At 41.3% G+C, this 23,551-nt stretch overlaps 2 protein-coding genes across 5 annotated transcripts in view; one reads left to right on the top strand and one right to left on the bottom strand.

Annotated features, from left to right (window-relative positions):
* The window catches only part of LOC138739025 (serine-rich adhesin for platelets-like), a 45,775-nt gene extending 27,272 nt beyond the window's left edge, over positions 1-18,503 (top strand). The window contains exon 5 of the mRNA XM_069890378.1: positions 17,788-18,503. Coding sequence (XP_069746479.1) covers positions 17,788-17,972 — 185 coding nt within the window. The 3' untranslated portion in view covers positions 17,973-18,503. The remainder of the gene's footprint in view (positions 1-17,787) is intronic.
* tubgcp3 (tubulin gamma complex component 3) overlaps positions 5,423-23,551 on the bottom strand; it is a 153,759-nt gene continuing 135,630 nt past the window's right edge. For 3 of the 4 annotated variants that reach the window (XM_069890391.1, XM_069890392.1, XM_069890394.1), the window contains 3 exons: positions 18,565-18,705; positions 10,303-10,419; positions 5,423-5,845 (listed from right to left, as the gene is read on the bottom strand). In XM_069890391.1, the coding sequence (XP_069746492.1) occupies positions 5,684-5,845; positions 10,303-10,419; positions 18,565-18,705 (420 nt within the window). In that variant the 3' untranslated portion in view covers positions 5,423-5,683. Of the gene's footprint in view, positions 5,846-10,302; positions 10,420-18,555; positions 18,706-23,551 lie in introns of those variants that run through there. The other variant, XM_069890395.1, reaches the window with a different exon arrangement.

The following is a 23,551-nucleotide window of genomic DNA, read 5'->3' as shown; positions in this document are numbered from 1 at the left end:
CCAAATACTCTTGGTTTCAGCCATTTTCCACTTCCTTTTACCCGAGTATCACTTTCCTGCAATAAACTCCAATATAATTCCCTTAATATCCAACAATTTATAGATCTCCATCTTAAATGTACTCGGGGACTGAGGTTCCAAAGCCCTCTTGGGTAAAGATTTCCAAAGATTCGCTACCCTCAAGATGAATAAACTTCTAATCTCAGTGATGGATTTAAGATCACTCTCACGCAACACCTCAACTAATGAAACCTGACAAGCCTTGAAAGAATGTTGTATTTTTCAAATAGATCAGATCTCGTTTTGCGAAAGAAATCTCAAATAAGCATTGGAGTGAATTGAGAACATCTACAGAAGCGGTGATTGTTGTTAATACATAGAAGTGCTGGAGAAATTTGCAAGCTCCACAGCATCTATAGGAATCAAAGATATATAACCGATGTTTAGGGCCTAAGAAACCTTGACAGAGGGCTAAAATAAGCATTGGCCCAGTTTGTGTAATCACAGAACAATGAGCCTGTCCTAGGAAGTATGATGGCTTCATTGTAGTTCCACTATCACATGCATCCATCCTCAGATAGGGATATCAAATCATTGCAATTTCAGCAAGATTTCCTTTAGTCATATCCTAAAATCATGTAGCAAATAAAAATTAATTTTCTTCATTGTTTGCGGTATATATCATTAAAAAAAAATCAAGTCCCACTGAACATCCTTTAATTCTCACAATATAAAAAAAAATGTTATTTTACTTTTTCTTTTGAAGTGCCAATGTTTCTCAATGATCAAGCAGACACATAGGATCAGCCATGATCTTCTCTGGAGCAGGCTTGAGGAGGCCAGGTGACCTATCCCCACTTCTCTTTCTGTTAGTCAGTCCACTTTCTAGTCGATGTTGTGATTGATAATATGAAAGATCTTCATGTCTCATCTGAATCACTAACATACTTTGACTGAATTTAAAAAGTTTAACAGACAATCTGCTGGAGGAACTCAGCGAGTCGAGCTGCATAAGTGAGAGGAAAAGAATGGTCGACATTCAGCCTGGAGCCCTTCATCAAGAACGAGACTGCAGATGGGAAAATAGCTGGTGTACTGAAGACAAGGCGGAATACCTCTCCTTATTTTCAATTCAAAGGTGTAGCCTTTTTGTTGGCTATAGGGAACAGTTTGAACTTGAACAAATCACTGGTTTGTCCACAACTTAGTCAGATCAAATGTTCATTATATAGAAAGGAAGTGAAGGAACTAGAGAGGGTGCAGATTGGATTTGTTCAGTTTATTTTTTGTGCGTGAATGAGGAAATGCTCCAAATTGAGTAGATACCAATATTATGACAGTTTCTAGCATGGCTAGAAATACAGCTGGTTCCGGAGGGCAGATCTTCAGTTTGAGAACAGAGAGATTTTTGAATCCCATTGCTTTTTCTAGTGACAAATTTGATCCTGGAGGTGTCAAACTTTGGGTATGCGAATGAAGAGGAGAAACTGAGATTGTTCACTTTGGACAAGATTAAGAAATATTTAAGAACCATGAAGACTCAAGACAGCTTTTCCATTTCTAGAAAGATTTAACTTGACAGGCTCCATTAAAGAATTTTGCAGCATGAGGAAAAAACTTCTTGTGAAGTCAACTAATGACTTGCAATTCACTGCCTGAAAAGTTAGTGGGAGCACAATCCAGTGTCAGGAAAGAATCGAGTGATAGCTACAAGGAGAGGGCTAAGGAGAAGAACCAACTTTGTTCTTGTGTAAACCAGCATAAACACAATGGGCCAATTTCCCTCTTTCATTGTTAACACAATTCTTTTCTGCAAGTTTACCCACGTTTTTTTGGTCTCTTCCTTGTTATATGGGTTTAATACTTTTCCAGTTGACCTTTTCTTTTTTCTTGATCCCACCGGTGACCCCCAAAATCTATCGACTTTTTGGCATGGCAGTAAGCCACTTTCATGCTATTTAATGGCATTAGCGTTAATGTAGCATCACTTTTCTAGTTTTCATTTCTTCATGAAAGAACTACAGGGGCACCTCTACTTACAATGAGGTTTTGTTCCGATAAACCCGTTGTAAGTGGAAAAAAATTTGTAAATCAAAAAAGAATACACTTACCAAACATCATAGCCTAGCCCACTTACCATAGCTATAGCTGGGCAAATTTATTTAAAACAAAACCTATTTTATAATTAAAAGTTTATTCCACACTGAATAAAACAATTTTTATCCATCAGCTGTTGCATTATAACCAATAACCACAGTCACATCAACGCCACCACCATAACTTCGAAAAACAGTAAGTTGAGCCACCGTAAGCAGAGGAACACCTGCATTTGATCTGGCCGCATCTTTATGAATTACAACCACTTGTAATAAACCCAAATTTATTGATGATGCAACTTGTACCCTGCTTTGTTAGGAATATATCAAGATTTCTTTATTGTCATGCACCAAATGTACAATATGCAAAATTCGTCAACTTTTGCCTGCCGTAAAGGCACACAAAGAAGTGCTACTAACATTGCCTGGCACCCCAACGATAAGAGAAAGATAAGAAAATAAAAAGAGTTCTTTCAGAGAGGCTGAGTGTCGGTGACGTGCCTCCTACAATCCCGCAGCCTCTGCAGCCATACAGCCTCCTGGGAAATCCATCGGCAAATCCCGGATCCGATCCCTCATATGATCAGGAAGATTTCAGTACCTGAGGCCTCTTCGGGAACCCTCTCTAATCTAAGTCCCTCTCTAATCTTGCCTCCAGTAGCCCGCAGCCAGTGTGGGTCTTTCTGTTGCTGAGCCCCTCGCTGGTCTGCTGCTGTTGTTGTTTCCTTACCCATGGGGTCTTCTCCCAGTCTTTGATCCAAACCAACCCTGGCACCAGCCCCCAAATCACCCTCTGTTGGATTCACAGGGGCTGCTTCCTGCACTCATGCAGTATTTGTCAATTTTATGAACTTAGCTACAACCTTCACTGTGCCTCCCCCCACCCCCTCAAACACAGCTGGATCATTTCTGATGCTTCTCTTTTCTTTCTAGATCTCTGTCTCCATCTCAGGAGACAAGTGGAATACTAAAGAACCCATCAACTTTCCCAGACACCAAGTTTACATCTCGTCCCAGTGTATCCTATAAGGATGCCATCCTTTTCTCTTAGTTCGCCTCTGCTCTCAAGATGAGGCCTTCCATTCAAAGACATCTGAAAAGTCCTAATCTTTCACTCCATTAGCCTCCGCATTCAGCACCTCATCCTCCGTCATTTCCACCAGCTGCAACTTGGCCCCACCACTAGCCGCATGCACACATCCTCACCTCTTTTCACCTTCCATGGGTTCATTTCCTTCACAACTCTCTTGTCCTCTCATCCCTCCCCACCTACGTCTCCATGATCACAGGCATTTTCCCCTGCAATAGGGGGAAGTGCAACAATTGCTCTCACACCTCCTCCCTCTCCACCATTCAATGGCCTGAGTAGCCCTTCCAGTGAGGCAAAGATTCACATGCACCTCCTCTAACCTCAGTGACATAATTTAATGGTCCCGATATGGACTCTGCCACATTGGTGAGACAATGCAGACAATTATGCAGTGCATTTACACGGTGTCTGTTAACTCCCCTCCCCATTTCTCCATCAATCTACTTATTCCCCGAGTGAGGCCCCATGTAAACTATAGGAACGACACCTCATATTGTGCCTGGTATACGAACAAACTTTTAAATTTCAGGTCACAAGTCTTTTTCTCACCTTTCTCCCCTGCCCCATTTTGTCCCCTTCTCCATCCACCCCAAGCCCAGCCCATCCTCCCATTCCCCTCCCCCACGAATTCTATCCGCTTTCACCCATATTTCCCCTAGATTCTTCTCCTCTCCCCGTCGGGACCACCATTCATCCTTCCCCAGCACCTCTCATTATTACCACTGTTATCATCTTCTTATCAGATTCCAGCACTGACGTCCCTTGACCCGACTCATTAGTATGCTCAACCATGTATAACTCATCTTCAACCTCACCTCCTTTTCTGCCCCTCTCTCTTCCTTTGTCTGGGACCTGCCAATTGACAGCCTCTGTCTGTCATCCTTCACCCCTCCCTGATTCACCAATTCCCACTGGAGCCCATCAAACCACACCCACCCTATTCACAGGTCAGACTACGTCCATCTGCATTCTCGTTTGTAATGAAGAGTTCTGGCCGGAAATTATGACAATTATTTCCCTCCCACTGATGCCACTCAACCAGCTGAGTTCCTCCAGTAGAATGTTTGTTACCCCAGATTCCACCATCTACAATCTCACATAGTTTTAAAAAAGTTTAATCTTATAGAAGTAACATAGCCTTCTCTCTGAATTTTTTCATTACTCAATTCTAAGAGACTAATAAGCATTTGGAGGACGAAGCCTAACACATCAAAGGTCACCTCTGAATTTTTCATGTGCGAAAAGAAAAAAACTACATGAAATCACATTAGTATTAGAGAGCATACATTTGACTTGAAGGGATTATAACCACAAAATTATCTGAGTAACACTGGAGCTTGATGGTTCAAACTTCAAATGTACACGGTTAAAGGGTAACCACCTGATTGAGGTGGTTAAATGATTTGATAGGATAAAACTTTTTTTCCCGGCAAGAAGGACCTTAAAATCAGTAGCACATCTTTCTATAAATGATATGAGAAAGACATTGTTCACACAAAGGCTAGTGAAAATCTGTAACTTTCTCCTCAATAGACCATGATCGTTGAGAATCAATTGAAAATGGATACGCAAGAGGGATTTACATTCAGGACAAGCTCTAATCTAACTGAAAACATCCCCAGCCCATTCTGAAACAATGATTAAAGATTTCAGCAATAGAAAATATCCTAGGAACTATCGGTACTTGTGTGTAATCCCCAAATGAGTCTTCCAATCATCACGAAAGAAAGAACCACTAAACTGTAACTTGAAGACTCATCATAGACTTTTGAAAGTATTGTATATGGCCTGAAAGAGATACTTCTCCTTCCAGTACTACAGCATCATTGTCTTGTCCTTGTAAACATCAGAAATCCTCATCACACTGAATACAAGCAAAGCCAGTGGTGGGGTTTACTCCAACTAAAACAAACTGCAACCTTTCACAATTATAATCTTGAAGAACCAATTGCAGATATTTCTTTCATTAAGTTTATTTAACACAAGCAATAAAAAGAAACGGAAACCATTTCCATGGTGCTAAAAACAGTTTAATTATGTTATGTTTTTTAAATTAATTCAACTGTGCCAATTTATTTTGCACGATGAAAACATGTAAGTGAATCTTCATTAAAAAAGTTTGTTTCTGAATATTTTTTAAAGCAGTTTAAAATATTTTGTCATCTATAAAATAATATGTGTTTTGATCTATAATTGATACTCTTTCCAACACAGCTGCAATTAAAGCTAAAAAATGTCAATTGCAACAAATTAGTTTAATTCACAAACAAAACATTCATGGATGATAAATAAATTACATCAAGATGAGGAATACAATTTTCTCTCTCTCTCTCTCGCTCTCTATATTGAATAGTGACAGATGAGAAATTATCTTGCTTTCCAGTGATGCAAAGGAGCTTTGACAACCAACACAAACTAGGATAAACACAGCAGAAACCCTAGGTAAATGTAACTGGAGCCCTCATAATAACGAGTGGAAACGTCTCTGGAGAACAGCTTACAATGCTGAGCTGCGTTTGACCCTGGTACTCCCCAATGAAGTGCGTAACCGAGGATCCCTTGCTTTATAATGCTCATTGAAGTCCAGCCTGAAGTTAAGGAAACGGAGACTTTCGTCGGGACTTTTTGTCAATAGGACCAGGAATTGCTGAACAATATCCTAAAGCAAGAAAATAAAGGTTAATTATGATGTTCCCTGAAAGAAATGGCAGCATTATCGCGGACCCATGAAGAGTGGAGACACAGTGCTCCTCCGAAAAGTTCTACCACCCAGTCCAACTACTGATGGCTCCATACAGGTGACGGCTATGTTCGGTAGTGGCCTCAAGGGGGTACAGTCTCTGGGGAAGAAGAGGACTAGTGTGGGCCCCAGAAAACAGGAAGATCACCACCCCTCCCCCACCTTTTGAGAGGGAGAAGCAGAGGAGTTGACACTATGGGATGGTGACCATGGTGGCGAATGAGTGAGAGGCTCGGTGGCTGAAGAACACACAGTTGGGCCGTTGGTAACTTGAGGCAAGGAACACCAGCAGGCTGCGACTGTGGTAAAAAGACTCACACCAGGATGTGGACTGCTAGAGACTTGCTGAAGGGGTACCAGGAGTATTGGATCTGGGATATGAAAGGGTGGTGAAAACTTCCTGGTCGTGTTGGTGGTTTGAATCTGGCACTCGGGTTGCCAATGGTTTGGACTGAAGTCTGTGTGGCTGTGGGAGCGCTGGAGGCGAATCCATGGACACTCTGAATCTGAAGGGACTCTCTTCTGCTTACCTTTCTCTGACTTTAAGGGCACAGGGCAATTTCTGCTGATAGTGAATCTTTGCATGGCTCACAACAGACTAAATTCAATTTTGTGTGGAATATTACATGTTTTTTTACATGACGATAAAAGAATCTTGAACTAAATTTGACAGCACAAAGCATTCTAAATCAGTGGGAATTAGTTTATACTTAAGCAAATAGCCTGAACAGAAAGTAGCAACAAAAAAAAAACCTGTTACTGCATCTTGTTCATGACTCCTAAACATTTTTGATTCGTGGCTAAACAAGATAATCAACCAAAAAATATGGCATCACAGGTGAGATGCTGGAAGACTGGAGAGTGGCTGATGTTGTGGCTTTATTTAAAAAAGGTTGCAGGTCTGTGAGCTTAATACGAGTTATGGAGGAGATTTTAGAGACTGAATCTTCCAGCGTTTGGAAAAGAAAGGACTAATTAGGGAAAGCATGAATTTGTCAGTGGGAAATTGTGATGAAAATTATTAATTTTTGAAGAAGTGACCAAGAAGATAGAAGATGGTAAGGCAGTAGACATTGTGTACATGGCACAATGTACAAGTAAGGCACTTGACAAGGTCCTGCATAATAGGTCGGTCCAGAAGGTCAGATCATGAGATTCAGCATGAGCTGGTCATTGGTGTATTTCAGGGATTGATTGGTACTGGGTTCACAGTTGTTTATCATCAACATTAACAACTTGGATGACAATGTAGTTAGCATGGTTAGTAACTTCGCAATTAAACTAAAATTCGTGGTACTGTGGGCAGTGAAGAAGATTATCCAAGATTGCAACAGAATCTAGATGAACTGGTGAAGTGAGTCAAGGAATGGCAGCTGGAATTAACTCCGATAAGTGTGAGATCTTGCTCTATGGCAAGTTAAACCAGGGCAGGACTTACACAGTGAATGTTTGGGCCCTGGGAGTGTTGTACAGCAGAGAGACTTAGGGATCCTAGAACACAGTTCTAAGAAAGTGGTGACACAGGTAGACAGAATGATGAAAGTGGTGTTTGGCAAGCTTGCCTTCATGGTCAGGGCACTGAGGACAGGCAGGGATGTTGGTGAGACTACACTTGAAGCACTGTGATCTGGTCATCCAGCTAGAAGACAGATGTCAGGGCACAGAAAAGATTCTCAGGAATGTAGCCAGGACTAGTAGGCTTGAATTACAGTGAAAACCCTTAACAATATGATCATTGAGGACTATAAAAATTTCATTGTGAAAAAAGCGGGGTCGTGTTAAATCGGAGATTCACTGTATTTCCCTGTTTAATTTGCATACTGACATTATTTACATTTCTCCTTTATTTGTAACATCCCAGTTATTCTGCATGCATTTTAAATTAATCTGGGAGCCATCGTGTTATATCCAAACTTACGTTAAATTGGGGTGTGTAAGACTGGGGTTTCACTGTACAAGGAGAGGCTGGAATTTCTCTTCCTGGAGCATAGGAAGTTAGTGGGAAATTTATAGAGGTTTATAAAATCATGAGGGGTATATTTAAGGTAACTAGTCACAGTGTTTATCCCAGGTAGCCAAATCTAAAATTAGAGGGCATAGTTGAGAGGGGAAAGATTTAAAAAACGTTTATCACAGAGGATGATGAGTAAAAGGAACAAGCTGCCTGAGAAAGACGTAGAGGATGTTTAAAAGAGGTAATGTTTAAAAGATATTTAGACAGGTGCATGGATAGGAAGAGGGATAAGGACCAATGCAAGCAAATGGGATTAGCTTAGCCATTATGGACCTACTTTTGTGCTGTAGAACTTAATTTCATTTGCAATCCAATCTATTTCCAGCTCCACACACAATCAACAAATTTGATAAATGGGGAAGGAGGAGGAGGAGGAAGGAGACAGACCCCCGAAGTTCCCAAGTAATTATAAAATAAAATAATCTACAGTAACTTAAACTGGAGGAAAAGGAAGAATTTACCTTAATGGTTAAAATGTCGAAGAAGAATCAGCGAGTCTCAGTGACCTTGAGCTCCCAGCAAGAAATTGAGTTTTTCCAATGGGAAAGGGCCTACTTACAGCAAAAAGCCGAGAGTTATAGCTCATTCTGCCTCCCATGCAGATAGACTTGATGGTTGGGAAGAATAGTGGAGCGTTCTCAACACTGGAGGCAAAAGACAGTCTCAAAGGGTAAAAGAGGAGACTGAGCATGCGCACATTCGTGATGTGAAGCAAGATCAGCAGAAACAAGAAGGAGGAGGAGCTCTCTCTCAAAATGGCAATTTGAAGATTGACCAAAATATAGATAAAGAGGAGGAATTGGTGAATGTTAAATCAGTGAGTCAAGCAAAAAAAAGTTACAGTATAAGCTAAAAAAAATACTCATGAAGATATAATGAAAATACTCTTATTGAAAAACCAGAACATAAATAAAATATTGGATCATATTTTAAAAGTCGTGACAAAGTTAGAGACAGAAATTGGGATTGGAAGGTAGATGAAACAATGGAAGAGTGGTTGATGTGGGAAAATAATTAAATGAATGGGCTAAAGGAAAAACAAAAATATGGGAAAAGATGGATTCTTTAGAAAATTTTAACAGTTGTAATAATGTGAAAATAATGGGACTTAAAGAGGGAGAAGAGGGGACAAATCCCATTTGTTTTTTTCAAGAATGGTTGCCTGATGTTCTTGGAGTACAAAACGTTGGAGCAAATATAGAAATTGAGAAGGCATATAGATTCCCCTTTTCGCGTCCAGGAATGGATCAAAAACTACGTACTATAATAATTAGATGTATGAAATTTAAGGATTGTGAAAAAATATTAAGAGCTGCATTGGAAAAAAGTTAAGGAAAAAGATGCAAAAATATTTTTCTATCCAGGCACAAGTGCTGCGTTATTAATGCACAGACAGGAATTTAATCCACTGAAGATCACCCTTTGGAAAAAAGATTATAAATTTGTGTTGCGTCAACCAGCCAATTTGAAAATTACTATGCCAAATGACAAAATAAGGTTTTTACTGATATTGAAATAGCAATGAAGTATGTGAACAAGCTACCAACATTGAAGAAAACTGAAAGGGAATGAAAAGAACTTCTTTGAACTTGATTTTTAAATATGAATAATGATACATTTTCTTCCTGTAGATTTGTACTTGTTTGATAAGAGAATTTTTTTTTCCCTGAAATTGTTTTGCCTGGGGTTCAGGAGATTGGCCTCCACAATCTACACATACGTGTTTAGTGGGTTTTTTCACTACCCATAAAATTTGGGAAGTGTCTTTGGTACTGTGTCCCATCTTTGAGGGCAGGGAAATAGATCTTTGAATGGAGTGTGGTGTGGGGGGATAGAAAGAGATATAGAATAAGTATAATAATAATAATGAGATTTTTTTTCTCTCTTCAGAATGTGATAATTATAGACAAAACAATGTACAATTTTGCTTATTTTTCTCTATTTTTAAAATTCACACTGATGTCTTTTGGATTTGATAAAGTCAGGAAAATTAGATCTTTCTGGTTTGGATGGTAGTCCTAAGACATTTCTTTCCATTTTCTTGCTTTATTCTTTTCCCTTTGGGGATTTTAAAAAACTTTTTCTTTCTTTTTGGGGGGAGGGGGTTGGCGGGAGCAGGTAGATTACATTTGGGTTTCAAAGGCAACATTATATATGGTTTATATATGGTTTATATGTATAATGAAATTTGAAAATTTTAAAAAAATATTAAAAAACAAACTTGATAATAAACTACTATACAGATATTGAATTGTTTATTGTCACGTGTATGGAGATACAGTTTAACTAAGTTAAAATCTTAGCACTGTGTATCACGAAGGCAACTCACATCATATTCTTGAAGCAGATTGGAATCGCATACCTGGTAAAAATGTGAGCACACGCGTATCTGGGAACACATCTTCGGGATTAACTGCTGGAATTCATTAATTCTCTTATTTTCTGCTTCTTCTTCAGCTGCTGTTGTTCCCCATTTGCCCTAAATGGAGGAATAAATAAATACTTTGTGGGGGCACAAATAATTCAATAGGCTTACCAAGATCTTACTAGGTTATAAAACAAAACTTTGATTGTTATGTCAGAATCTGATGTCATTTTTAATTTACAACCTTTCTATAATGGTTCAATATTTAACATTTATGATATGCTGTTGGGAAAAAGAGAGGGTCCAGGTCCATCAGATAAAATTTAAAAAGCCTGAAAACAGGACCAACAGCTTTTAATTTCAGAAGAAACTTTGAATGTAATTTTCAAATTGGTTAATACCTCTTTTTTCTGTGCCTGCCACTCTCTCCTACAATTTAAAGCAGTCCATAGGGCTCACATGTCCAATGTCAAACTATTTCATTTTTATGTGGATGTATCTCCTTGTTGTGATAAATGCAACAATGAAGATGCTTCATTTATTCATATGTTCTGGACATATCAGAGTCTTGAGAAATATTGGAACAAAATATTTCAAACTCTCTCTGCACTTTTTAAAGTTAATTTTAAACCTAATCTCTTAACTGCTTTATTTAGTATTGTGAAGAGATTGACGTAACTTTTCTTTCTTTTCTTCTTTGGCTTGGCTTCACGGACGAAGATTTATGGAGGGGGTAAATGTCCACGTCAGCTGCAGGCTCGTTTGTGGCTGACAAGTCCGATGCGGGACAGGGAGACACGGTTGCAGCGGTTGCAAGGGAAAATCGGTTGGTTGGGGTTGGGTGTTGGGTTTTTCCTCCTTTGTCTTTTGTCAGTGAGGTGGGCTCTGCGGTCTTCTTCCAAGGAGGTTGCTGCCCGCCGAACTGTGAGGCACCAAGATGCACGGTTTGAGGCAATATCAGCCCAGTGGCGGTGGTCAATGTGGCAGGCACCAAGAGATTTCTTTAGGCAGTCCTTGTACCTCTTCTTTGGTGCACCTCTGTCTCGGTGGCCAGTGGAGAGCTCACCATATAACACGATCTTGGGAAGGTGATGGTCCTCCATTCTGGAGACGTGACCTACCCAGCGCAGTTGGATCTTCAGCAGCGTGGATTCGATGCTGTCGGCCTCTGCCATCTCGAGTACTTCGATGTTGGTGATGAAGTCGCTCCAATGAATGTTGAGGATGGAGCTGGTGGAAGCGTTCTAGGAGTCGTATTCAATGGCTACGTGATGTCATTTTTAAACTTAGAGAAGATTAGATGCTCAATTTCCAATTTGAATTTAAATTTTCAAACACTATGGGGACCCTTGATATACTTTTATAATCTTTGATTTGTTATGAAGGTAGAACTGTTAACTAATGAGGTACTGTAAATATTCATGTATAATGCGATTCGTGTATAATGCGACCCCCCCATTTTTGAGGGGAAAAAGGGGGAATAATTTTATCCCCGTGTATAATACAACCCCTCCCCTCGCCTGCCTGAGTCGCGCTGGCATCTCTCTTTCCCCTCGCCTGCCCGAGTTCCGCTGGCGTCTCTCTCCCCGCTCGCGTCGCATTGGTGTCTCACTCAGACCTCACCCGTCTGAGTCACACTGGTGTCTCTCTCCCCCCTTGCCTGCCCAAGTCGCGCCGGCGTCTCTCTCCTCACCCCCCCCCCCAGTCGCGCTGCCATCTCTCCCCTCCACCCCCCCAGTTGCGCTGCTATCAATGTAGGCAGCTGCTGATAATCTTACCTCGTTAAAACTGGCAGACATTTAAAAAAAAATTATAACCTCATGTATTATGCAACCCCCCTACTTTGAGCTCAAATTTCGGAACACATTTTTTCCGCATTATACTCGAATATTTACGGTAATTTATCATTCTGATAGGAACTCGGAGGTTTTTTGTTGTGGCCAAACAGCTTTTTTCACTTTTTTATAATATCAATACAATATAATCTGTTTTATTAAAATGAAAGGTACCTTGGATGAAATGATATGATTTAAGTGAAATGTATCTTTTTGACGTTTAATATCTATCCGTATGCACTCTGTTTTTTTGGATGTGAAATTTCAATGTTAATAAAAATATTGAAAAGATTATTACATTCTATTAAGTGTACAAATCAAGTGTTGAGAGAATATTTTGCAACTCTCCCTCATGAGTAACTTGGTGGTTCTGAGAATCACCTAAATAACTTTTGTGTTGCAAATGGAAAGTCAATTATTTCTCAGCACAACTTTTCCCACATTCACTACTTCACCACTCCTGCCCTTCAGGAGGATTCCCAACCCCTCCAGAGCCTTCAATCCACAATAAATACCTGTCCTCAGAAAAAAACTTTTTATTTGATATCTCAGCTAACTGCACCTCCACAAAGGAGAACATTGTGGCCTCGAAATTGGAAATACTCAGTACGTTTAGTCGGATCCAAAGAGGGGGAAACAGCTAATATTTCAGGTCAGTGACCCTCCCTCAGAAGTTGGTCGAAATTTCCAGCATTCTTGCTTTATATTTTTTGGTCTTGTTAAAGCTCTGCGCCAGTTATTGTACCCAACATGAACTGTCAGGAAAGGCAGATTTCCTTTCCCTTGTTCCCTAATTCCCACAGCCATTTTAATTCTGTGAGGGACATTTTGAAAGATGAAGATCTCACTGTCATTAAAGGCCAAATATTTGCCATCTTTATCTAATCCCAAAGATCAATAAAGATTATCATATCCGTGACTACATTTAAAGTTGCAACTTCTCTGAAATATTGTCTTCTGCCATACTAATAGTATGGGAGCTTGCTTATTGTACAAAAAAGTGTTTTTGCTAAATTTATTAAAATAATTGAATTTATAACACATACTAGTGCTTTGCGCAATATGAAAAAACTCATTTCACTTGTGCAATTTTACAACATCCATTCTGCACATCAATATACCATAGGTTGTAATGAAATAAAAGAATCAATGAGTAATTTACGAAGAGTAGGCAAAAAGAGTTGCTGCAGGCCTTGGAAACAGATCAAAGCCATAACTTTTGATCTGCAACAAATTCCTTACATCAGGCTCTTCAATTCTCATGTACCTACTTTGGAAAATATGTATTGCACTGTAGATTCTTGCTGCTTCAGAATAAATTGTGAATTTGATTGGTTTGAATTTTAGAAGAGAAGTTGGGGTCAAATATAGTGTTTAAATGGAAGCTGCATTAAGGTGCCATGGTTGGCACACTTCAGAGAGTTGAGCATAAAATGTTGGATAGAATTTTCGCAACAATAATAAAGAAACAGTGCACTGGAGAGGGGATGTGTGCTGTGCTATTCAGATGCCTTCTCTCACACTGCCCCTTCCATTGGATGTAAACAATTCCAGTCACGACTCATGATGTCACGATCACCACTATTAAAATCTCATCCAGCACCAATTAAAGAAAAATTAATTTCGCCATTATTCTTCTGTCCTTGAAGATCATTAACTTCAGGAAAGGAAGCAGAGTCCATACCCCTCAGGCTGAAGTCATCAATAGCTTCAAACTCTAAGGAATAAATATCACCAATGACCTGACCTGGGATTTACACATCGATGTGATAATCAAGAAAGATCAACAACGACTCTATTTTCTTGAAAGACTAAGGAAGTTTGGTTTGTCCCCCTTGTCCCTCAACAACCTCTACATGTGGACCATCAAAAGCCAACTGGGTGGATGCATCACATTGTGGTACCAGAGCTGCTGCATTCAAGATCAGAAGAAACCACAAAAGGTGGTGAATGCAGCTCAAAACATAATGGGAACTTTGCTTCCTCCTCTCTATAAACACCATCTACATTTCCCACTGCTGAGGAAAGGCAGCCAACGTACTGAAGGACCCATCACACCCTGGTCACACTCTCTTCTCCATCATACCATCGAAGAGAAGGCTTGAGAGTGTGAAACAGGGTTAAAGACAGTTTCTTCCATGCTGCTACCTGGCTACTGAATAAAATCCATAACAGCTCTCATGCCATCCTTGCTTGGTGCTTATTTATCTTCCTTTTCATTGTAATCCTATACACTATAAATCATGCTGTTTACATGGCTAAATATGTGCTTCAGATAACCTGTTAGTCTGTTCGCTGAAGAACCCTTCTCACTCTACTGGGTATGTTGTGACAGTTAAACTTGAAAACTTATTGTCCAGCAAAGTTAGTTCCTATGTTTCCTGAGGTTACAACGTGACTACATTTCTCTGTCAAGTTAAGAAAGGCCATATAATCTAGAACAGCAGATACAACCATAATTCATAGAATCTGATTTGTCATCCAACATTCGATCTCCCGTATCACCACCTCAAAGAATGTCCCATTATACTGGCCAACGAGATCCATCAGAAATATTATACTTCAAGGAGTCCTTCCTGTTGACCTGAATGCATACCCCACAGTTGTATGATGCACTGACCAAGTTAGTCATAAAAAGAAGGACCTAGCTGCCAGGCTAGATTAACAACAGTTTCCAAGAGCAGCAGCACAGGGGAGATCTTCATTGACCTTACCTCTTCAAACCACCTTTTACTAATACATTATTGGAGCAACAGAGATAACTACCAATATTATTCATGCATTGAAGAGTATCACCAATTGGACAACTGAGGGGGGGAATTTAAAAAAAATCAGTTCAAAACAAGCATCCCAAGGTGCTGTGAGCATTCAATAGAGCTGCACCATTGTATTCCTCCACAACTGTGGCCTAACATTTCTCTCATTTCATTATTACCATAGAACTAAGACTATATAAGCGTGTTAGGAGTAGAACCATATTTACCTAAAAAAATTGATAATAGAGTAGGATTATGCTAAAAGAAGGCCCTTTCAGGTAGCCTGAACACCCCAGTGTAAAGCTGCATAATCCCCCCCTTGTGGCTAAAGACATACTCACCTGAATGCAGCAGAAGCGTCTCCAAGGCACCAACACCAAGCCTCCTCCAGGAGGGATAATCAGCAGAGCGCAGTACTTCACCAATGCACCTGAATGTGCAGCCGCTTACAATGGCTGCCTGGGGTCAGGGTGATGACTCCATCAGCCTGCGTCCCAACTCCCCGCTGCCCGACAGCCCCTCGTCCTGCTGCCTGACAGCCTCCCCATCCCGCTGCCTGACAACACTTGCCCCACTGGAGAGGGGAGGTTGGTGGGGGCCACTGGGGCAGGGGCGGCTGGTGGGGAACGTCGGGGCAGTCTGGCTGGCCGCTCCTGCACTGGGGCAGCTCTCTGTGGTTTAAAATGCGGCATAGCAATGGCGGTCTTCCCTATCCATAATCCTCCACACAGCTGGAACGGTTGTTCCACCTGTGTGGGGATTATGGGTAGGGAAGACTACCATTGCTATGCCACATATTTATAATGGGTGGCGCTACGGTACCAGTTGCCCCACCTCCATCAGTTCCAGAGGCGCTACAAGGCACCTCTGGATATGAATAGGCCCTTTCAAGTGGACCAGCCACTGCAGCAGCCTTTTAGGGCTGCTACCTGAAAGGTGAGTCCACAAGTTAAGATCCGCTCCTGGTGCCGCCCTCAAGGTGGAGGGTTCACCTGAAAGAGCCTAGTGAAAATATGTTGCTTTACAGTTACACAATATCACAACCATTAGACTATATTGAAGTACCACAGCCCTTCAGACCTAAATATGATTGGTGGTGAAGACTTGAAGAAAATAAAAATTTATCAGCATTGCTGGTGTTGCTGTAACAGCAACCCTTCCAGGAGAGTGAGGAGCAGACACAACGCTGCTCTGTCGGGTCCTACTGCCTGAATCTGATAACAATGGCTCTGTCTGGGCTTTAAAGGAGCTGACAATGTTTTTTTCTTAAATCTTGCTTCCCTGGAGGTCTATGTCCAAGATAGTGGCACTTGTACTGGCTGCTGACCATGAGGGGTTGCAGACTCCTGGGGAGCAGTGGACTAGCATGGGGCATCTGTTGAAAAGGAGAAGTATGGGAGACACCCTGCAGGGAAGGTGGCCACTGCAGAAAACAAGCAAGACTCAGATGAAGGACCCACACAGGCTGTGGGTGGTTGGCGACTTGTGGTCGAAGAACAGGCTGCTGGATATTGGCTCATGGGAAGCAGGTATTGGAACCAGGATTCGAGAGGGTGCTGAGGGCATGAAGGGCCACGGGTGGTGAAGGCTTCCTGATCATATCAGAGATTTGGACCTGGTGCTCGAGCAGCCAATAATTTGAACTGGATGGTCTGTGTGGCTGCAGAGGCTGTGGGAGTGCAGAAAGTGAATGCATAGACACTTAGTGACTCTGCAAAGACTCTCTTTTGATTCTGTTTCTCTTCTTGTTAGGGATGCCAGGCATCGCTCATGGAAACTCTTTTCTTGACTTACAGCATACAAAATTTGAAGTATGTCATACATATTACATTTTTATGTATTGTTTTGTGTCAATAAAAATAACTTTGAATTTAATGATATATATAATACAATGTAAGACTCACCAGCATCTTCTGTGAAGTGATAATTCACTGTGGCACTTTAGCAAGGTCCCCAGCATTACAGACGTCAAACCTTAAACCTTAATTTTCTCCAGTAAAAATCAAGTTTACTGGACAGAGCAAAGGCTAGATTATAGAGCAAAAGACTAACACTCCAAATCAAACCTTACGTTTGGCCAGTCTATTCCAATCAAAGCCCAGATCTGCCTTAAAAAGTGGAAAATTACTCAGGTGTATACAATGCTCAAAAAAAAACCAATCCACATCGAAACTTGCTAATCACTCCCCTACTGGTCTCAATCATCACCACTGGATAGCATCAATCATAAAGTTTCAAGCAACACTTCATAACAAACTGATTACTGGGACACAGTTTGGGTTCCATTAGGACCTCTTTATTATAACCCCAAACTGAATTCCAGAGCTAAGACAAGAATGGCCATGACATTAAGAATCAAGATCAACAGCTGCCACAATATTCATGTGGAATCCTTGCTAGTGGTTGTTTTCTACACAACAACCATTGAAGAGTGTCACATAATAAAGTCCATGTCAGCAAATATCTTGAAAACATATAGTTTTAGACTAAAATATAGTCACATGATTACCACCTCAAAGAGAGTCCAATCACCTTCTGGTGCCATCACTGGCACCATCAATTCGAAAATTAGAAACACAAAGGCATTACTGTGGCCACAGGATCAGAAGCAGAGCATTCTGCCTTCCTAGAGCAGGATTGGGAGGGTGTGTGTGTCGGGTGTGGAAATCTTAACAGTCCAAACTCCACAATCAGCTTCTTGACTGTAAATCCCAATGGTTTTGAATCTGGCTCATATTTTCATGGTGTCATTCTCAGGGGGTTGACAAATCTTGGTCGTCAGAGGTGATAGTCACTTCTTTAATGTTTTAGCGGCAGCTTTGGTGGTTCTCAAAGCAACTGCTTTCTTAGTAACTGCCTTAGTCACACTCACAATCTGTCTCATCTTACAGATAGCAAGGCGACCTTGAGGTGGATATTCAGAAAAGCTCTCTACACACATGGGCTTATGTGGAACCGTGTTTGCTGCACTTCCCTACCAGCTCACCAGGGGCCCAGGACCTACTTTCCATTCCAATTTGCCAGGTCCAGTAACAGCATTGTGAAAGGATTCTCTTCACAGGAACTGCAGCAGTGAAGTTCATCACTATTTTCTCGATGGTTTGAACAGAAAATGCCAGCTTTGTCAATAATATCAGTGGAATGAATTAAAAGAAAGACACAGGATAAATGCTGATTCTGGCTCTAAACCTGTACGTTTTGGAGGGTGGCAATGTGGAAGAAAAACTCAATACAGGGAGTCTCCAGGCAAATTGTACTTCCAAACAAATTGTGCCCTTAATTCATGCATGCACATAATGTTACCTCACGAATGCCCCTTTGAGTATGCAAGACGTCAATGGAACAACTTTTAATCATGATCTTTTTTTCCCTATCTAAACTGTTTTAGGAACGGTTTTAATTTTTGTTTACTGTACTAAGACAAACATTTGACCAAATGAAGCTAAATCAATACCGTATCTACCTGTTCCAACTTAACTAAAATTTTGACTTCAAGACTGACGTATGAACAGATCTCATTCGTAACCCGGGGACTCCCTATATAAATGCTGCTTTTATAGATTAAAGTCAGGCTGTTCTTGTCATTTAATAAATATCATTCCACCCACATTTCTTGCTGTTTATTTATGAATCACAATACAAAGTCTTCAGCAACACACCTATCGTACCTCCGCTTGCCTTTCTTTCTTCAATTCTGCATAGCGCAGCCGATGATGCAACTCTTCAAGAGCAGAGCGATACATGGACTCTTGCGCACTCTGAAACTCCAGGATTCGATCAAACAGGGCCCTTAGCTGTGTTAGCAATTCCTTCAAAAGAAACAAAGTGGCATCAGAAAAAAGTTCAATTTTTTTCCATTCACGGATAAGTAATCTTGCGGACCTACTTCTGGGAACATATAGTTTGGGCTTGTGACAAGCTGCTTACCTGTTATAGTTTGAGGTTTCCACTGGCCCTTGCTAAAGATTGAGGACTTCAACAAAATTGATTACTACAGGAAACATTAATCAAATCCTGGTGCAATGCACACATGTGCTGGAGAAACTCAACTGGCCAAGCAGAATACTTCATCAGGCCTAATACATTGCTTTACTTTTATTTCCTATGGGGGATAGCCAGGGTCAGACTAGGGATAGTCAACATGGCTTTGTACATGGTAGGTCATGTTTAACCAATCTTAAACATTTTCAAGGAGGTTACCAGGAAAGTTAATGAAGGAAAAGCTGTGGATGTTGACAAGGTCCCACATCTGGAAGGTTCAGATGCATAGTGCGGTAGAATGCATAGATGCATAGGTTCAGATTCATGGTGCGGTAGAAACTAGATGCGACAATGGCTACATGGAAGAAGACAGAAAGTGGTAGTGGATGATGGCTTCTCTGACTGGAGGCCTATGACTAGTAGTGTGCCTCAGGGATCAGTGCTGGACCATAATTGTTTGTCATCTATATTAATGATCTAGAAGGTAATGCGGTAAATTGGACCGGCAAGTTTGCAAATGACACTGAGATTGGAAGCGCAGTGGATAGCAAGGAAGGTTTTCATAGTTTGCAGAGGGATCTGGACCAGCTGGAAAAATAGGCAGAAAAATGGAAGATGGAACTTAATACGACAAGTGTGAGATGCAGCATTTTGGAAGGACAAACCAAGAAAGGACATACACAGTAAATAGTAGGACAGGGGAGTGTGGAAGAGCAGAGGATCTGGGAATACAGATACAAAGTTTCCTGAAATTAGCATCACAGGTCGATAGGGTTGTAAAGAGAGCTTTTGGTATATTGGCCTTCATAAATCAAAGCATTGAGTGTAGGAGTGTTGTAATGTTATGGAAAAGATGTACAAGACATTGAGTGAGGCTGAATTTGGAGTATTGTGTGCAGATTTGGTTACCTGACTGCAGGAAAAATATCAGAAAGATAGAACGAATGCAGAGAAGATTTACTCAGACGTTGCTGTGACTTCAGGAACTGAGTTACAGGGAAAGGTTAAACTGGTTTGGATTTTATTCCCTGGAGTGTAGAAGAATGAAGAGAGATTTGATAGAGGTATTCAAATTATGAGTAGGCTGTAAGTAGGCTGTTTTCGCTGAGATTAGATGAGATACAAACCAGAGAACATGGGTTAAGGGTGAAAGAGGAAAGTTGAGAGGGAACATTCAGAGGAACTTCTTCAAACAGAATAGTGGGGGTGTTCAGCTGAAGTGATGAATGCATGATCAATTTTAACATTTAAGAAAATGGATGGGAAGAGTATGGAAGGCGATGGAGTGGGTGCAGGTCAGTGGGACAAGGCAGAATAATAGTTTGGCACAAACTAGAAGGACCTAAGTGTCTGATTTTGGAGTTGAATTTCTCCAGCACATCTGTGTATTGCACTCGACCCAGCAGGTACACACTTTCTTGTTTAATTAGTTCACGGTAAATGGGTGTTTTTCTCCTTTGATTTTCTGGACTTCTGTTGCAAAATTTAGATGGAAGGATAGAATATGCCATAGTGTTGTTGGATTGAAATCAAGTGTTTCAATGACACAACCATAACAAGTCGTTTAGTCGGCCATCACAGAACATTACAGCACAGAACAAGCCTTCGATCAGAATCAGAATTGTCATGAACAAGTCATGAAATTCGATGTTTGGTGGCAGCATCACAGTGTAAACATTCATACTATAACAATAAATTTAAAAAATCAAAATAGTCGTGCATAATAAGTAAGGCAGTGTCTTTGGTTCATTGATTATTCAGGAATCTGACGGCAGCGGGGAAGAAGCTATCCTTGTGCTGTTGTGTTTTTAGGCTCCTGGACCTTTTCCCCAATGGTAGCAGAGTGAAGAGGGCATGGCCTGGGTGGTGAGGGTCTTTGAGGATAGAGGCTGCTTTCTTAAGACACCGCCTCATGTGGATGATGTGGTGCCTGTGATGTCACAGGCCGAGTTAAGAACCCTCTGGAGTTTATTCTTGCCCTGTCTGGAGTTTATTCTTGTCCTGATAGTTGGTGCCTCCATACCAGGCAGTGATGCATCCAGCCAGATTGCTCTCCACGGTAAACTTGTAGAAGTTTATGAGAGTCTTCGGTGACATACCAAATCTCCTCAGACACCTCACAAAGTATAGCCACTGGTGAGCTTTCTTTGTGATTGCATCAACATGGAGGCTCCAAGACAAATCCTTGGAGATGTTGACACCCAGAAATTTGAAGTTCTTGATCTTCTCCACTCCTGAATCCTCAATGAGGACTGGATCGTGTTCCCCTGATTTCCTTCTGAAGTCTCCTTGGTTTTGCTGTCATTGACTGCAAGGTTGTTGTCGTTACACCATTCAACGAGCTGATCCATCTCCCTCCTGAACACTTCCTCATTGCTGTTTGTGATTCTGCCGACAACTGTGGTGTCATCGGCAAACGTAGATAGCATTGGAATTGTGCCTGGCCACACAGATAATGAATAAAGCAGTAGGCTAAGCACTCATCCTTTGGGTGTGCCTGTATTGATAATCAGTGAGGAGGAGACGATGTTTCCAATTCGTACTGACTGTGGTCTTCCAATGAGAAAGTCAAGGATCCAGTTGCAGAGCGGCGGGGGAGGTGGGGGGGTCAAGGGGCCTATAGAGGCCAAGAGTTTGTCACTTCTTGACCAGCACTTAAGGAACAATGGTAATGAAGGCTGAGCTGTAGTTGATACTGTATGTATCAATTTCTGTTTTCGATGTGATCTGGAGTGGAGTGGAGAGCCAGCAATATTGCATCTGCTATGAAGCAATTGAGACGATAGGTGAATTGCAGTGGGTCTAGATCTTTGCTTAGTGCGTGTTAATTCTGGCCGTGACCAACCTCTCAAAGCTGTAGAAGTTAGTGCTACTGGGAGATAGTCATTGAGGCAGCTCACACTACTCTTCTTGGGTACCAGGATGACTGATGCCCTTTTGAAGCAAGAGGGAACCTCTGACTACAGCAATCAGAGGTTGAAAATGTCTGTGAACACTCTGACTAGTTGGTTGGTGCAGATTTTCAGTACCTGCCAGGTACGCCGTCAGGGTCTGATGGCTTGTGAGGGTTCACCCTCTTGAATGATGTTCCGATGTCGCCCTCAGAGATAGATGTCACAGAGAAAATACACCTCAACAAACTAAACCTTCTCTCCCTCACACCCATATCCCTCTATTTTTCCTGTCTCTCTAATAAATGTCCCCTTGTAGAAACCTTCACCACCCCTCTCCCCCCAGCAAATGCATTCCAGGCACTCACTACTCTCCCCCACCCCCCCCAAAACCTTCCTTGTCTCATCTTATACAGATGTCCTCTGGTGTTTGCTACTCTCATCTCAGGAGAAAAGTGCTGGCTGTCCACCCAATCTATGCCTCTCATAATCTTGTAAACCTCTATTAAAAATGCATCACTTCACACTTATCTGGATTCAACTCCATCTGCCATTTTTTCGCCTAACTCTGCATCGAGTTTATATTGTGTTGTAACATATGACAAAATTCAACACACTTGACAACTGCTCCAACCTTTGTATCATCTGCATACTAACTGACACCATCCCTCTACTTCTTTGTCCAGTCATTTATAAAAAGCTCAAAGAGCAGGGGTCCCAGAACAGATCCCTGTGGAACTTCACTGGTCACTGACCTCCAGGGAGAATACTTTCTGTCCACTTCTACTCTGTACAGGCAAGCCAGTTCTGAATCCACACAGACATGGATTCCATGCCTCATGACTTTCTGAACGAGTCTCTCAAGGGGGACCTTGTCAAATGCTTTGCTAAAATTCATATAGACCAGATCTACTTCTTCACCCTCATCAATTTTTTTTACCTCCTCAAAAATTCAATTAGGCTCATGAGGCACAATCTTCCCCTCATGAAGTCATGCTGACTATTCTTGAGAAGACAGCACCTCTCTAAATGCTCATAAATCCTGTCCCTTTGAATCCTATCCAATAGTGTGCAAGGCTTACTAGTTTATAATTCCCAGGATTATCCCTATTGCCTTTTTTGCCATTCTCTAATCCTCTGGTACCTTCACTGTGGCCAGGGAGGACATTGCCAAAGCCCCAGTAATCTCTTCCCTCGGTTTCTGTAGCAACTTGGGATATGTCATCAGGTCCTGGAAACCCATCAATCCTAATGTCTTTAGGAAGATTCAGCACTTCCTCTTTCTTAACAGAACATGCTCCAGCACATAAGCCTGTTCTATACTGACCTCACATTGACCAAGGTTCCTCCTCTAATGCAAAGAATTAATTTAGTATCTCTGCTACCTCCTCTTGTAAAGAATTAATTTAGTACCTCCGCTACCTCCTCTGCCTCCAGGCACATGTTGGTCCCACCTTCTCTCTCAACATCCTTCTGCTCTTCACGTATAAATTGAATGCTTCAGGGTTTTCTTTAATCCTACCTGCTACAGCCTTCTTGTGCCCCTCTTCTAGCTCTCATAAGTCCTTTTTTAAGTTTCTTCCTGAGCCCTTCTTGTCATTTGCTTCCTTAATCTTCTGTATGCTTCCTTCTTCCTCTTAACTCCTTTGTCATAGTTCTGTTATCCTACTATCTTGTCTTAGTGGGACAAATCTAATCAGAACACCGTGCAAGTAGTCTCTAAACATCATCCACATTACAGGCAGTCCCCAGGTTATGAACAAGTTCCATTTCCTGTGTCTGT

Source organism: Narcine bancroftii, chromosome 7 (assembly GCF_036971445.1).
Source record: "Narcine bancroftii isolate sNarBan1 chromosome 7, sNarBan1.hap1, whole genome shotgun sequence".
NCBI classification, from domain to species: domain Eukaryota; kingdom Metazoa; phylum Chordata; class Chondrichthyes; order Torpediniformes; family Narcinidae; genus Narcine; species Narcine bancroftii.
This window is presented reverse-complemented; position numbering and strand designations above follow the sequence as displayed.